The sequence below is a fragment of the Leuciscus leuciscus genome, assembly GCF_965113295.1.
Source record: "Leuciscus leuciscus genome assembly, chromosome: 25".
Taxonomy (NCBI): Eukaryota; Metazoa; Chordata; class Actinopteri; order Cypriniformes; family Leuciscidae; genus Leuciscus; species Leuciscus leuciscus.
The window spans coordinates 19,443,449-19,460,307 of NC_138724.1; the positions used below are offsets into that span (position 1 = coordinate 19,443,449).

General features: G+C 37.2%; 2 protein-coding genes and 1 long non-coding RNA gene across 3 annotated transcripts in view; 1 reads left to right on the forward strand and 2 right to left on the reverse strand.

Moving 5' to 3' along the window:
• tmtc3 (transmembrane O-mannosyltransferase targeting cadherins 3) overlaps nucleotides 1-11,539 on the reverse strand; it is a 34,272-nt gene extending 22,733 nt beyond the window's left edge. The window contains exons 1-4 of the mRNA XM_082159423.1: nucleotides 11,384-11,539; nucleotides 9,617-9,830; nucleotides 9,290-9,508; nucleotides 3,146-3,245 (exon numbers count right to left, since the gene is read on the reverse strand). Of these exons, the coding sequence (XP_082015549.1) occupies nucleotides 3,146-3,245; nucleotides 9,290-9,508; nucleotides 9,617-9,805 (508 nt within the window). The 5' untranslated portion in view covers nucleotides 9,806-9,830; nucleotides 11,384-11,539. The remainder of the gene's footprint in view (nucleotides 1-3,145; nucleotides 3,246-9,289; nucleotides 9,509-9,616; nucleotides 9,831-11,383) is intronic.
• Nucleotides 3,253-6,113, reverse strand: LOC309490332. The gene is made up of 3 exons (XR_014202667.1): nucleotides 4,837-6,113; nucleotides 4,655-4,700; nucleotides 3,253-4,552 (listed from the first exon to the last, which is right to left on the reverse strand). It is a non-coding gene; the product is annotated as an uncharacterized lncRNA (long non-coding RNA).
• A 237-nt stretch (nucleotides 11,540-11,776) lies between the features above and the next one.
• The window catches only part of cep290 (centrosomal protein 290), a 30,498-nt gene continuing 25,415 nt past the window's right edge, over nucleotides 11,777-16,859 (forward strand). The window contains exons 1-9 of the mRNA XM_082158934.1: nucleotides 11,777-11,795; nucleotides 12,046-12,174; nucleotides 13,502-13,579; nucleotides 14,031-14,100; nucleotides 14,552-14,598; nucleotides 14,868-15,011; nucleotides 15,629-15,682; nucleotides 15,921-15,941; nucleotides 16,712-16,859. Coding sequence (XP_082015060.1) covers nucleotides 12,082-12,174; nucleotides 13,502-13,579; nucleotides 14,031-14,100; nucleotides 14,552-14,598; nucleotides 14,868-15,011; nucleotides 15,629-15,682; nucleotides 15,921-15,941; nucleotides 16,712-16,859 — 655 coding nt within the window. The 5' untranslated portion in view covers nucleotides 11,777-11,795; nucleotides 12,046-12,081. The remainder of the gene's footprint in view (nucleotides 11,796-12,045; nucleotides 12,175-13,501; nucleotides 13,580-14,030; nucleotides 14,101-14,551; nucleotides 14,599-14,867; nucleotides 15,012-15,628; nucleotides 15,683-15,920; nucleotides 15,942-16,711) is intronic.

The following is a 16,859-nucleotide window of genomic DNA, read 5'->3' on the forward strand; positions in this document are numbered from 1 at the left end:
GTTGAAGACACAGAGATGATCCAGGAAAGTGATATGACTTAAGTATTCATCTCATATGCGCGTACTTCATGGCTCAAAAGTACTCAATGGCTTTTGAGTAACTTTATGCATCTTTCAAACATCATTCAGATGAAAGAAAGTGGAAGAAAGATCAGCAAAGGAAAAGAGCCTGGTGTTGTTCTTCATTGGGAAATATCGTCTTTTCAAGAGAATCAGAGAAAAACACTTAACATAAACAGAGATGTCAATTTAACGTGTTAATTTAGCATGATTAATTATCACAATGTGACTTGCCAAACCACTCCCAACATCAAAAGCCGTTCACATGACTGTGTTCTTGTGTTCGAAAACGGATGAATGGAGTGCAACAGAATGGAACAGAACGAACCATGGGGATCTAGTGATTGTTTTTAAATGTAGTGGTGTCTTAAAGGGATACTCCAGTTTTTTTGGAAATAGGCTCATTTTACAACTCCCCCAGAGTTAAACAGTTGAGTTTTACCGTTTTCGAATCCATTCAGCCGATCTCCGGGTCTGGCGGTACCACTTTTAGCATAGCTTAGCATAGATCATTGAATCGGACATGACCATTAGCATCGCTCTCAAAAAATGACCAAAGAGTTTCGATATTTTTCCTATTTAAAACTTGACTCTTCTGTAGTTACATCGTGTACTAAGACGGACGGAAAATGCAAAGTTGCGATTTTCTAGGCTGATATGGCTAGGAACTACACTCTCATTCCAGCGTAATAATCAAGAAACTTTGCTGCCGTACCATGAGTGCAGCAGGCGTAATGATATGACGCAGCGCCTGAAAATAGTCCCCAGCTGGACTCATTGGTTACCGAGCTGGGGACTATTTTCAGGCGCTGCGTCATATCATTACCCCTGCTGCACTCCAGCACGGCAGCAAAGTTTCTTGATTATTACGCAGGAATGAGAGTGTAGTTCCTAGCCATATCAGCCTAGAAAATCGCAACTTTGCATTTTCCGTCGGTCTTAGTACACGATGTAACTACAGAAGAGTCAAGTTTTAAATAGGAAAAATATCGAAACTCTTTGGTCATTTTTTGAGAGCGATGCTAATGGTCATGTCCGATTCAATGATCTATGCTAAGCTATGCTAAAAGTGGTACCACCAGACCCGGAGGTCGGCTGAATGGATTCGAAAACGGTAAAACTCAACTGTTTAACTCTGGGGGAGTTGTAAAATGAGCCTATTTCCAAAAAAAGTGGAGTATCCCTTTAAAAATGTGGCACTCGTGCTGTAAGATGTGATGCAACAGTCAAAGACATGAACAAAAATAAGAAATAAGACTTAAAGTGACCAATATATTCATTTCTAAATTACTTTTATCTATTCAATGTTTTTGTCTGTAACAATATGGTAGCTTAAAGGGACATTGTGTAGGAATTTCTCCCATCTAGTGGTGAAATTGTATTTTGCATTCAAACGAATAATGCTCTCCAGCGCCTCACTTTTTCAAATGCGCGTTGCATATACGGTAGCCGTTATGTACCTAAAAGCTATGACAGGATGTCTTATAATAGCACTTCGAGTTTTTCTTCGGGTGAACATGTTTGTTATTTAAAACAAACTGAAACTTGAAACAACGAAAAAAAGAATGTTACAGTATGAACTACTGACTGTCAAAAACATTAACTATGGTAATTAGTAGTAATGCCTTCTTTACTCGTTATATTTTTTTAAGTATGTGCATTGTTAGATATCATCATCATCAGAGCCTTCTCTAACGTTACTTTACTCAATAGCTGCTATTCATCAAAGAGCCTGTTTAACTTTTAACTATAAATGTTCGACTGTCTATATAATAAAGTACACAACCAAGCAATGAAAAAAAAAGCTTGTAATTAAGACCGTAACATTGACTTACCTGTCGAGAAGAAAGCAGGCAACTTCAGGGTCTCTTTTGAAAGCTTTCTCCTGCATTAGCTATCCTGACAGTAACCCTTGTTTTTGTAATCTCCGGTCACGTTTCCTTTTACGATCTATTTTGGACTTTTTCGACGACGAGGACTCCTTATCCTGTGACTCATATGTATGTATGAATGAACGGTGTATAAATAACCGTGCAGTGCAGCCTTTTAAACTTGCCGCGGCAGTGACAAGCGCCTCTCACTGCTCTACTCCTCCGCTTCTGCTGACTTCAGTCACGTGACGCTGGCTCTGAACGAAACGCGTTGTGGAAACGCGTTGGCCTAGTACTTTTTGTCCCTCTCTGCTATTATAGTTTTTCAAGATGGCGGAACTACATGGAAGCCTCCGTGGACTTACCCGTCCCATGTATATAAAGATAATAAATTCTTCGTTTACGAGGATTAGTCTGAACATTGGCATAGGTATTTGTACACCATTGAGGGCATATTTATGAATAAAAATATAGATTTTAGATAATAAAATACCTAAAAAGCTACACATTGTCCCTTTAATATTGATATATGCAAATATTTGCAATTCATTCAATTTAATGATTGGCATATCATATAATTAATTTGATTATTAATATTGATTGTCAGTCATAAATACATATTTATAAAACAGTCTTAATATAAATGTTAATATAAAAATAAAAATATAGTCCAGAAGCAGAAACAGTGGTGGCCTAGCACTGTGCCAACTAAGACATTAATGATGCGGATTATAGGTCATATTATGACCTATAATATGTAAAGAACATTGGCTTAGCATACAATACAACACTTGCATGCACTATTCAATCATGCAATTTTTTTTAAAATAAAGGCGACGGCTTATTTAAGATGAACAAAAGAAATGAAAATGAAATAAAATAAGAAAATAATCACTTGTCATCACACCTTGGACAAGGTAAAAACAAAAATAGTGTCACGGGATTAACATTCTTGTTAAAAAAATATCAAGAATCACAGTGGGAGGTTGACAGTATAATATAATAATTGTTGTGTAGTACATCAAGTCAGAAACAACATGCCAATTTGATCGATCTGTGAAACTGGAGCTGTGTACTCAAGACTTCTGGGTGGGGAACTCAGTAAGCTTTTGAATGGGAGGCGAGTCACAACTTGCGCGTCATGTCCTAAGAATGAACTTGTTGCAGCGTGAATGTATGCATGGATTATGAGGTTATGTGATGGCTACACTTACCTATGGAGTGATCGGCTCCTTTTGATTTGGTGTATGCCAGGAAAGCAGCCAGCAGGAAAATGGAGGACAGCAACTCAGCCCTGCCAACGACACCTGTTACCTGCACATACCGAAGGAACGCGATTAAACATTTCAACAGCTCCATGTGCACATCTCTCAACACTCATCACAGGGAGTTTCATTCGATCAAAATGTGCCAAACTCAAGACTTAAAAATGAAATGTCTTATGACTTAAGCATGTTTTTACAGTAGTGCTTCTTATAAAGCAAAGTATGAGATTGGACTGGATGTTAATGCCATGAAGAGTCATGTGACAGGTGCAAGAGGAACCAGTTTTAAGCAATCAATCATAGCTGTAAAGCAGTAATAATTTTTCCCTTTCATTCATCCTGTGAGAACCTTTGCTAAAAATAATGCAAGCAGTTATATAAGATAATCATGTTAAAATTTATTGTTATATAATGTTATATACAATCAGTGGGGTTAAAAAAAAAACTGAGACCAACAGTGCAAAAGCTCTTAACTTAACTGCAATTTTTTATTACAAAAAATAGTGTACACTAGAGCTGCACGATTAATCGTTAAAAGATCGCGATCTTGATTTAAACACCCACGTAATCTCATTCCTAAATGAACTATGAATTCTGAAAAATGAATTAACTGAGTAATGAAAGTATTCATTGAATCATTGATTCAAACGATGAGTTCCGCATATAACTACTGTTTCCAGAAGGAGTGAAACGAGGTACAACACATACAACAACTATGGGATATCATGCTCTTGAGCCATTTGCTGAAGACACCCTTATTCACACCTGAAAGGCCAATGACGCATGGCGACGTGGGCGGGGTTACCTGCCCTCAGCATATAAATGCAGTCTCATGCGTCATTGCCTTTGTTCAGTCCAGCTCTTCACCGAGCCTCTGACTGCGCGGGGCTCAGAGGAGTTGTACCCCGTTTCCCTCCTTCTGGGAACAGTAGTTATTAAACTTAACTCATTGTTCCCATTCAGTCGGTTCACTCGGTACAGCACATGACTATGGGACATATATTCACACCCCGCAAAGTCGCTGAACTAAATGTAAGGGACCAGCATCACCACATACCCCTTTTCCTTTTTCAAGGGAGCGACGGCCACGGTAAACTGGACAAACATGTGCAGTAATGCCCAACTGGTAGCCGCACAAAAGTCTTAAACCATGCCCATGACGTTTCCCTGCCCCTCCTAGAGTGTGCACGCACCCCTGCAGGCAAAACCAACTCCTTATATGCTATAGACATATCCATGCTTTCTACAATCCAATGCGAAAGACGTCGCTTAGATAGCGAGTTCCCACTGGCCGAGTTGGAAAAGATGACAAAAAGCTGGTCAGATGAGCGCACAGCTAGCATCTGCGCAATGTACCTGGGCAATTCCACGCAACACTGTCACATCCATAACGCCAACTAAATACCATGGCATTGTGTTGGCGTTATGGATGTGACAGTTTTGCGTGGAATTGCCCACCTGCGTTAAACTCGCACAGGGCACAGAGCAAGTCTCCTGTCTTCCTCTGAGTCAGAGATTTTACAGGGCAGGCAGCTCGAATGGGAGCACACTCCCGACATGACTTTAGGAGTACCCGCCTCATCCAGACTCAACACCACCAAATGCAAATTGGATGCAAAATGGACAGGGCATGAAAATACCAACACGCTTCACTGATGCCAGTACCAACGACAGGGTAGCATCCTTAGACTCAAGGATTCTAAAGGCTCAAACGGAGGTTCACACATTAGACTTACCATGAAGGCACCATTTATTTTTGTAAAAAGTACAAGACTTCGGTCTTCCGGACCTTTAAGGAACCGAAAGGCAAGCAGGTGTACACTTTACCACAGCACCCTTAATCCCCTCATGACAAGTCGAATTGGCCATCCAAAACTTCCAGCGTGGAACAGGAGTGACCTTCCTTAGGATAAAAAATGAGTATACCCTCAATCAGGCACTGATACAGCGATAAAGATCTTCCCTCGCACCAAGCTTCAAATATGCGCAACGCACTTCAGAATCCAAGCACTCTGTATTGTAGCTACAATCAGATTCTCGCTCTCTCAACAGGTAGGCCCCTAAAGACCACAGTTCCTGCCGAGGGTGCAGAATCTGCCTCCTGCCTGGGACAGCAGGTCCCTCCATAGAGAAAGACACCACGGTGTCCTTTACAGCAACGTCATGATGCTTGCTTACCAGGACTTCGCTGGCCAGCAAGAAGCCACCAAATCAGTGACAGACCCAGGAATGCATACAGAGGAGTCCAGAGCTATACATGTGACAGGGCATTCAACCCCAGCGGAGCACTCCTGTCCATAATCCTGCAGATCTTGCAGATCACACATTTTCTTTTATTGACTTGCAGAGTCATTTCTACTCAATCTGGGTAGATCGACAGGCGAGTTCTCACCACTGTTTCTACAGGAGTCAAATCTGTATCTGATATCCGTCTTTGTATCGTAGGAGGATAAGGCCACTCTACCAACAAACTTTGTTGCCACTCTTCGATACAGATAAATGACTCAGGGGCAGCTAGGAGAACCTTGCTGTGAACACTACATGATACTCCTTGGTCTCCACATGAAGGAACGACCTCCAAAAAATTACGATCACCGCATCTGGATCAGTACCCGAAGACAAGTGCGTACCGTGTCTGGCCACTGACCCACTGAGGATGCGTTACAAGTGTGAAATGATAAAGCTGCCGGCAGCACAAACATGCAACCGTGTTGGAGAAATCCAGCCAAGCGTGGACAATTCCAAACACACTGGACAGTGCTCGTGAGTATACCATAAACACCCACATGCCATAGGACAGGGGCGAGAACTTATGTTCAGATATTTCACATGAAAAAGTTTATTAGCCATTTGTTAGCTGTGCTAAACTCGAGCTAAAAACTTATCTTTTATGCTTTTTTCTTCAACAAGAGTCACAACCGTGGGTTTTCTTGTGAATGTGACGTGATGGTGTTCTAGCAGCACAGTGAAGAGCTGTAGAACAAAGGGAATGACACAAGCGACTGCATATATATGATGTGGGCAGGTAGGTAACACAGCCCACATCGTCATGCGTCATTGGCCTTTCAGGGATGAATAAAGGTGTCTTCAACAAATGGCACAAGAGCGAGATATCCCATAGTCATCTGTTGTACCAACTGACTCAATGGGACCCAAGTTTTTAGGGTCCCGTTTTAAAAAGACTGCAGCAATTAACATTTTGTCAGAATCTCGAATAGATTAAGTTGTTTTGTTTAGTTGTTTGTTCAGAATCGTGATCTCTGTTCGTGCAGCTCCAGTGTACGCATAATTTGAATGAAAAAATAACCTGAATTTCAGATTGTCTTAGTGTTTAGTTTGTTCCCCTTTTGTTTTAATGACAGCAGTACTCGAACTCCATGACCTCCACAAGTTTGTGTAAAACCTGATGTCTACTACTTCTATTAAAATAGCGTCCGAGACCTCATGTGTAAAACTTCCCGTAGATTTCATCCTAAAAGTTTGAGTACACACACAAAAGCTAGATTTTTTTGTACGCACAAACGTTTTCAGATTTATAAAACCATATGTACAGCAGCACGACAGAATAATTTCCATATGCAAATTCCCATTTTCATGATACCACGTTTAACGGTAGGCTACAAAACATTAGGAAAATATAACATATGGACTATAAATGCCATTTGTGCCATCAGATTCGAAATCATTAATTGTCCTTGTCTTGTTTAAGAATAAATACTCTATCAAAATATCCGTAAAAGCCATATAAAATACTTTTCAGAGAAAGTTTTCAGAGAAGAGTTTTTCTCATTCTTTAGGCTACTGTCTGCCAGCACATGACATCAACAGCACACCTCCGTACAGCAGTGGTTGAACAGCATTGTCATCAGACCTATTCAAACCGACCAATGGACCGTTCTACCACTGAACTAATACAGCAGTCTGCCATTATATCAGAGTCAAGTGCACATCATTGATCACTGTTCTCGTAAGAAATATTTTCTCAGAAGATGAGTTCTGTGCTTTAGTTTAAAGAAGAATTGTCATGTGCCTAGCACTCCTCGCTGACATTAAAACATAACATGCCAAAGGAAAAGTGTTCAAAAGCAGCACATTAACTATCTAAATTCATACAATTTGTATTTAACTTCTGGATAATGGCTTTATGTAATTTGAATGCATAACTCCATTAATGAGAGTGGAATATTTCATCTAAATGTGTATATCAAAATGATGAATGTTTAAAATCATTCTGTTAACTTAATTACTTCGCTCACTCCAGTAAAAGAGTGTGTAAGCACGATCTAGAGTGTGTGGATGGTGCACACATATTTAAGGCAAGTTTATGTTTATAAATCCCAATACGTGCATGGAAAAATTGTGGAGACACATTTCAAAGCAATTTTTGTGCGTACGAAGCGTTTACATCAGGCTGCTGCTTCAGTGGAATCAAAATCTGAACTTGGGACGAGTTCACAGCATGCTCAATGCCACAAATTTTCTTATTTAATTAGTGACCTTGAACGTCAAAGCGTTATCAAATTTTCCTCCTAAACTTTATTTTTACATTTAGATTAGATTATGATAAGCCATTTTATAGTGTCTTATTTATACCTCAGTAACAAAAACGGCATTGGGGTTTGTGCATTTCTGTGAATAGCTAATCAAAATAAATCGACTCAGAACTTTGAAACAAAAGATTTGTTCGCTCAAATCATCACTCAGAAATGTTCATGAAAGACCCCTTGTGGTATTTTTCAACTTTTTATACAAAGCAATGTACTATATATTATTTCTATAGACAGTCTAAAGATAAGCACAATGGTAGATGGTATAACAGTTTTAGAGAAAGACTAAGATCAGATTAACACTTCAGTTCTTATGTCACCCGCATGGGGACTGATCCCCCAACCAGCTCAATTTCAAACAGTGTTACCATGTGAATGTAAAACTGTTTACATGCAATGCACACTGGGACATGAAGCTCTATCTATTACTGCCATCATGAGGCGGCATCTGCAAAGTCGCTTCATTCATGTTGAAGTGTTTGTTCTTCAACTTTGTGCCATGCAACAAAGGCAAAATGACCAAGGAGGAAACTTCAACATTATAACAAGTTCAACCAGAAGCATCAGGATCAATAAAGCAACTTTACATGAAAGTAGCAAAAACTAACTGGAGTTCATTCACATGACAGATGCATAAAACGTGTTGATAAATCTGTTAAGTGACCCTATTCTTTTATTTGAATGGTTTCTAATTTTGCTTTGAAGGTCTCCTACAATAGGTTTAAATGCATCCAAGGTCAAAAAACATATAAATTCTCTCATAAAATAGCAGCATCACCTCTTTTCTCACAGTGTCTGGAATTTAGCTCGATCAAGGATCTAGTCTTTCTCAACTCCTTTCTGAGAGCCTACTCTGCTCTGATTGGTCAAAAGGCCCAGTATGTTGTGATTGGTCTACTCTGCTCTGTTCTAATTGGTCAAATGGCCAAGTCTGTTGTGATTGGTCTACTCTGCTCTGCTCTGCTCTGCTTGGTCAGATGGCCCAGTCTGTTGTGATTGATCCACCACTTACAGCGCATGTCGGAAATGGCTATTACTATATCTGAATTTCAGCTCCAGATCTTCTTCAGCACTTGATACACAGTGGTACGAACAGTGATGATGGCGTCGGCTTTACCATATCAATTCGTACCGGAGTCCTCATCCTTTGGAAGTGCATGCAAAGCGCATAAAACAGCATCTTCTCGACATACCAACAACACAAACCAGACTTTTCCAGGCCTCAGCTACAGAATTTGAGAGCGAGTCAAATGCTGTCATTCGTGGGCAGCCAATGAAGACCATAGACTGGCATTTGCACATTTGTTACAAACCTACATAGATTTAAGCAGGAAGTAAGATTGGAATTACTGACAACTCGTTTCAGCCAGTTCAGAAATGCTTCTTTCTTTTGGGAGACAATAACTCCATCTATAACGCACTTTGATCTTTGAAACTTTGCCGACCTTTTACATTCACAAACAGCTATATTACACACTAAATGAAAGGTAATATCTGAAAAAGCATAATAGCGGTACTTTAAAATGACGTAATAGCAGTTACTTACAGCCTCTGTGTGAATGGGATGGACGGCAAACAGCAGGGCCGCTATGAGGCTGGTGCTTCGGTCCAGGAGCAGACGGCAGAAGTGGAGAAAGAGGACACACACCACGGCGTGAAGAACCACGTTGAGGAGGTGGTATGACGAGGAGCTCAACTCGCTGAACAGGTAATTGAGGCGGAAGGTGAGAACAGTAAGCGGCCGATAGGACTTATGGCTCCTCTCCTGGAGAAAAAGACAAGGTTGGATACGACGAGCCTCCAAAAACAAAACACATATCGCCTTGAGAAAGCAAGCTGAAATTCTTCACTATGCAAAAGAAAGATGTACTACCTCTGACATAGGTGTGCCCCAGAAGTCATTGAGGAAGAGGTTCTTCAGTGGTGTGGTGGGACGAAGGTCTTTGTTATCCAAGATAGCAGAGACATCATCAAACACAAAACCACAGAACAGGCTGTTCCAGTAGCAGCCCACCACCAGTCCAGTCAGAAGACAGATCTCCTTCCACGACACTACAGCCATCGCTGACGTGAGACCTCATTGAGCACTGCAAAGGCAGACAAGTAACAACTTGGCCTCCTGACATGATTACAAAATCATTTGAATTCAGGCAATGTTGCAAATAAATCATTCAGACATTTGTGTGAACTGGTTTGATTCATTTCAAAGATCTGATGGCTGATGCCAGGGATTTTAAAACTGGCTTCATATATTCACATAGGACCTTGGTGAAAAATATGGTATACAATATGTCAAGCCAAACACACCAAGGATCTCATAATGAGAGCAATTTTTAATGTTAATGATTTTATAGCGGCATCAATAGGCTGAGACGTCAGATATATGTAGCCTCCCTAGAGTAACGTACTACATACATTTACCAAATTTCATTACTTACTTATCTGATCTAGAAATTATAGCCTTTTTAGTAAACTAAGCCACACCCTACATTCATCATTGGCTTCAGGTAGCCATGTTGAAGTTAAAAATGTTTTTTGATGACAGTTGACAATGACAATTTCTATTTTCTGTGCTCTAGAGCGCCATTTATGGTCTGATTTATTTTTAATCGCAAAGAAGGTGTCAACATTTTGACCGATTTTTTGTCACTGCCATTTATGGTTTGGTCGATATCTTGTATTGTAAGGTTATGTTACTAATCTATTATTTATTATTTTATTTAATAATAATAATAATAATAATAATGATGATAATTTTGACAAACAGTGTTCACAAGCTCTACAGAACAGTGTTATTTGTTGTTAACTACAACTATTAACATTGATTTTGTTGATTCAAATAAATCTGAAATATAATATAAATACTGGATCAAACTTAATTCAAACAAACTCGGCAACTCAATTAAATAAGTTTAAGAAGTATTACAATTACTACAAATGAAATAAAAATAAAGCTAAATAAAAACCTTTTAAAAAACTGAATATAATAAATAAATAAAAATACTAAAACTTTAACTAAAATTAATATTACATTTATTTTAAAGTAATTTGACTAATATTTTAGAGCAGAGCAGAGATAGACAAATATACAATCACTACAAAAATTCACAATCCGTTTACATTTGTATTTATTTTGATGACCTTTCCATGCCTGGAAAACCATTTTAAAATCCCTTTAAATTCCCCATGACCTTTAAATCCCTGTTTAAATCAAACTGCTGCATTGCGAGTTTCGAACTTTTTGCAACCATAAAAAAACATGTTTATTATACACTAATAAATCAGTAGAATGATCGTAATAATAGAATAATTCGTACGGATTGAACGTAGCAGAGAAAGGCGCACCCCCATAAATCATGACCAGCCCATCTAGCTATCAGTTAGCATGTTTTCATTGAGATGAATCGGATAATGCATACATTACATTATGAAAACATCAAAGCAACATCCATCCCTAATAAATAACATGAATGTACTGATGATTAAAAGGAATTGGTTTCAATTTACAAGACACTGGTCTGATCAAAGATCATGTCTGATTTAAGCTGTCCCATTAGCATTCAATGACTTCAATCATTTAAACAATCAGTCTCAATCTGTCACCAGTGATCGTCAGGATTTAAATAGATTGACAACTCACCTTGTCATGTCTGGTAAAAAACTTAATGAAAACAGAATGTGTGTGTTTATTTTGGCTGAAGCAGCAAGTTCGATCTAAAGCATTGAATTAACAGGGACTGAACCGCTTCCGGGTCAAAATTCTTGGCAGAATAAAAGTTATGAATTACAAAGCGCTAGTTATAGGACTTTAGGTTGAGGCAATATCAGCTCAATGTAAAGATATCTACTAATAAACATTTTCCATATTATATCCCTAGAAATTAATGTACAGCATAATAGATTATTTTATGAGCGTCACAAATCGTATGGCGTAAAATTAAGAACCCACGGAGAAGAGTTTACGACGTTCCGCTTTACGACTGTTTTTCTTGGTTGCCTAGAAGCAGTAGAGAAAGGGGACCACAAGATGGCTAGGATGTTTTATCAATAAGGTCTGAATGCGTTATTTACAGTGTCTTTATATACAAAAAAATGCATGTGTGACATTAACAAACGCATTTTTATAATATCGCTAACAAACAAAACAAAATGTGACCAGTTGCACAGTGTTAATCTTGTGTTTTCTGAGGTCTGTATTTCTTGCTAATAGCTAGCTTGTCTTTTGACCCTTTATTTAGTATTATACTATTATTCTGCGTCTTTATATGAGGGTGTATTCATTGTGTCTTGTGAGAAGATGAGTCCAGCACTGTAGGACATTTGCACAGAAGCTGAAAGATGCCTGCAGCCGCAGACTGGAAGCTGCTCATGGGAGTAGACCCAGAGGATCTGGGAGATGATGATGAGAAAATCTGTCAATTGATTTTAATGGTATGTGTACATTATATATATATATATATATATGTGTGTGTGTGTGTGTGTGTATATATATATTTTTTTTTATATATATATAATGTGGAAAAAATGGATATGGACTTTATAGCAAACCTTTAATGTGTCCTAAATCATATATCCACATTATATTATTATTATATTATATATTTTTTTATATTTTCACAAACTTTTGAACGGCAGTATATATTAATATATAAATATTAGTACTTTTTTAATGTAAAAAAACAAACAAACAAAAAACACTCTTATGCTTACCAAGGCTGCATTTATTTGATTAAAAATACAAAACAAACAGTAATATTGAAATATTATAGTAATATTAAAAAAACAGTTTTTTATTTGAATATATTTTCAAATGTAATTTATTCCTGTGACGCAAAGCTGAATTTTCAGCATCATTACTCCAGTCTTCAGTGTCACATGATCCTTCAGAAATCATTCTAATGTGCTGATTTGCTGCTCAAGAAACATGTATTATTATTATTATTATAATCAATGTTGAATTTTTTTACAATTTTCTATTTTTTCAGGATTCTTTGATGAATAGAAAGTTCAAAAGAACAACATTTATTTGAAATATAATCTCTTGTAACATTATAAATGCATCCTTGCTATCTAAAAGTATACATTTTTAATGATAAAAATTCTTACTGACCCCAAACTTTTGAACGGTAGTGTATAATGTTACAAAAGCTTTCTATTTCAGATGAATGCTGTTCTTTTGATCTTTCTTTTCATCAAAGAATCCTGAAGAAAATTGTACACAACTGTTTTCAACATTGATAATAATAAGAAATGTTTCTTGAGCATCAAATCAGTAGGCCTATATTGATTTCTGAAGGATCATGACCCTGAAGACTGGAGAAATGATGCTGAAAATTCAGCTTTGCATCACAGGAATAAATTACAGGTTTTTTTGTTGTTGTATTTTTAATTAAATAAATGCAGCCTTGGTGAGCAAAAGATACTTATTTTAAAAACATAAAAAAACAGATCCCAAACTTTTGAACGGCAGTGTATATATACTGTATATTTGTGTCAAATTCGTTCATTTTACTTTTTACGTTCATTTTAACAATTTTCAGTGTTATTATGTACAAATGCAAAGTTACAATGCTTGGGTATTGTAAGGTTGCATGTTCAAAAAAAAATTCTACCTTTCCAGCTAAACTAGACATTTTTTTTGAACATCTCTATCCTGGGCTTTGCTTCCAGACTAACATCTGCTTATTGGAATGTGCTAAGGACAAAAACATTCTTCCTGCAAATTCATCTGACAATCATGCTTTTCCTTCCCATGTAGGTCAAACCACGGGACCTGAAAGCAGATGATTCAGAGAAAATGATTCAGCTCTTTAGAATTTCACGAACACTCCTGAGGGTAAGACTAATGCACCGTATGGAAGTCAAATAATGACAAATGTTTTTGAAACAAAAAAGCTTGTTGAATTGCACTACTTGAAAAAATATGCATTGTATTAACCCTGAAATTATTAATAATTAATGAAAACGTGTGTGAAATGTTTTGAATTGAAATGTTCACAGCTTAAATATGCAACCATGTTGAATTTCAGCCCATAAAAATGCAAGCCCTAAAAATACAATGCATTAAAATGCAAGCAGGGTCAATGCAATGCATATTTTTTCAAGTAGTGTAATTCAACAAGCTTTTTTGTTTCAAAAACATGTCATTATTTTACTCCCATAGCACCGTCACCACACATCTGCTCTTACATTTGGAAACCTTTGAATTTCGTTCAATTCAATTATCTGGTCATTGAAGTCTTGCCATCTGCAGTTGATGTTATATTAGATGTCTTTCTTACCCTCAGATGAAACTTGATGAAATTAAATGTGCCTATGAAGTGGTAGACAGCGCAGGTGTGGACCAAGCAAGAATTGGTATGTACAGTCATTATTAGATTTGTATTTCCTACTGAAAATAGAACCTTGTTTCCTGGCAGGGAAACAAAAGAATAGTGTTCAGTTTTAATTAATCTAATAAATAAATAAAAAATATTAAATGAATGCATTTTTTGACGCAAGGTCTCTTTACACAAATAAAAATTACATTTTCATTCATAAATCATTCACTGGTTTGATACACCAATCAGAATTATTCATGCAAACATGAAATCAGTGGCAATTAGCTTTTGAAATTCAAACCTAAGGCTGAAATTATTTAATAAATCTTGAATGGAGTGAATGAATGTGAATGTGTATTACGCACTAGAGCTTTGCAAGCACTGTAATTGTTTCAAACAACATAATCGTATTTTATGATTTATTGTAATAGCATGTTGGTGCAATTTATTTAGTAATATATTGATGCTTGCATATTGACTGATTTCAGAAAATGAGCTGAAAGCTAAAGTTCTAAAACTGGAAGGTGAGCTGGAGGTAAGGGAGGAGTTTCACTAATAATTGCATACAAGTGTGCTTATTATGTGCGGTTTGTGAACGGTCTGTGTACAAGTACTTAAGAGGATTACTGGCTTAATTCTCTGTGTGTTGCTTTCTGTTATATACTATAATTGTTCCATACATCACATTTCCTTTAATATGTTTATTGTTGTGAAAAGAAGAGAGATGTCATTGAGCTCACCAGTGTCACAGATGGAGAGTTTGGGTCTTGAGCTTTATTCAGATCTGTCTCACTTCCTGTCCAGATGGCCCAGCGCGTGGTGGGAGGGGGGGACACACGTTTCCTCCGGGATGAGATCCACCAACTGGAGAGTCACTTGGAGCGCAAGGAGAGAGAGGTGACCCAGCTGGAGAAAGAAATGGGCAAGGAAAGGAAAGTCAATGAGGAGGTAGGCAGTGCTTTCCACCAATAGGGTACTAAATAGTGCCAGAAACACTTATTTTTCGGTAACACTTTATTACAGTGTCCCTGTTACACGTCACATGTATTTACTTTAGTAATAGCTAACCCTAACCCTAATTATCTAGGAAGTACATGTTGTTAATTATTATTACTCATTTTATATACTTATTTGTTTAATTACACTGTACCCTAAAAGACGTCAAACATCAAGAGCTATTCAATTTCCTATCAGTTAAAGAAAAAAATTTTTTTTTACAATAACTTTGGTAACAAGGTTGAATGCTTGAGTTGATGAACGCTAAAATTTGTGTAAGAATTTAGAAAATGGTATGAGAGATTATTCATTGTCTTCCTTCTATGCTGGAGAAAAGGTTCATGTGATGATTTTAAGGAATCATACTTTTTTTTTCATAATAAAGAAGACAATTATGTGTGCATTCAAAACGTGGGACACCGCTTAATATTATGTTTTGGGTATTAAAGTATAAAATTATTAATTGAATGAATTGGTTATTAATCCAACCGAAGATGTCATATTTATTAGAACAATACTGTAGCTGCAGGTGTAGGATTGATAACAGACTGATGCATGTTTTCACACAGCTGGCTGTCCGGGCTGAAGAGGCAGAGGAGAAGAACAGGAAATTAAAAAGAGAGGTATGTCCAATCCTTTTCTGGGCCTGCACAAATGCTTTTTGGGGGACATCTTAAATCTTCCTCTTTCTGTTACTTTCAATTATCCATTCCATTATATCTCTTAAATCACCTTCTCTTCTCAGCTATTTCCCTGACTGACCATTTCATTTTTTTTAAAATGTTTTGCATGCCTGTTATTGTTTTCTTTTTTATTATCCTTTTCTTTCCTTGCTGTCATCTCTTGTCACTGCCCCTCAAGATAAAGCAGCTTACAAAGAAGGTAAGGCCCCAGATTAGGCAGAATTAGAGTAGCCGATCTATTTATCAGAAACATGTTTATGTCAAATGGAACTGCCCCTCCAGTCTGATCTGGTCTGGTAACCAAAAGGTGGCCTTGAAGAAATTAAAATCGCCATCTGGTTTGGAATATGATAGACTGTTCCATTAAGTTCCATTAATTTAAAACTAACATTTTTCCCATGGAGTCATTTTTACTTGCCCTGCCTAAAACTTTGTTTAATTTTAGTGATGTATCTGTATATACATTTTTCTTGTTATTGCCATTAAGTTATTCATTTGGAATACTATTTTTAAATTAGCTATAACTTCATTAACATTCTTTTGCTAGAAAACAGTATATGGCATATAATGCAGCATATTATTAGATTTGTTGATCATACATTCATTCTTACCCTGCATTAGCCGGTTCGATAATTTTATCTTGTATTTAAATCAATGTAGCTAGCATAGCTTAAAATCAGATGAACATGATCAACATAACACTCTCTCGATAGAGCAAGCTATAACTGTCCTGAATTTGGTCCATTGGGACATTTTTATTCCTAAGCCCTTAGAGACTGTTCCACCACTGTGTAGTTAAAGAAAAGGAATCAATGCAAGTCAAATGATTGGAATGAGTAATTGTTTTAATATAATAATTATAGAGTGCTGCTATAATATGCAACCTTGTAATTATGTTTGATATCCACTCATTTTGTTGTAAATCATGTTTGACAGCAGAATGAGTGATGGATTTGTTCATTATTGCAGAACGAACAGCTGCAACAGGATGTTGAATTCTACAGAAAGGAAGTAGAGCAGAGAGAGCCTCTTCAGACCAAAGAGGAGAGCAATGAGATTCAGAGGAGACTTACCAAAGCCAACCAACAGCTCTACCAGTGCATGGAGGATCTGCAGG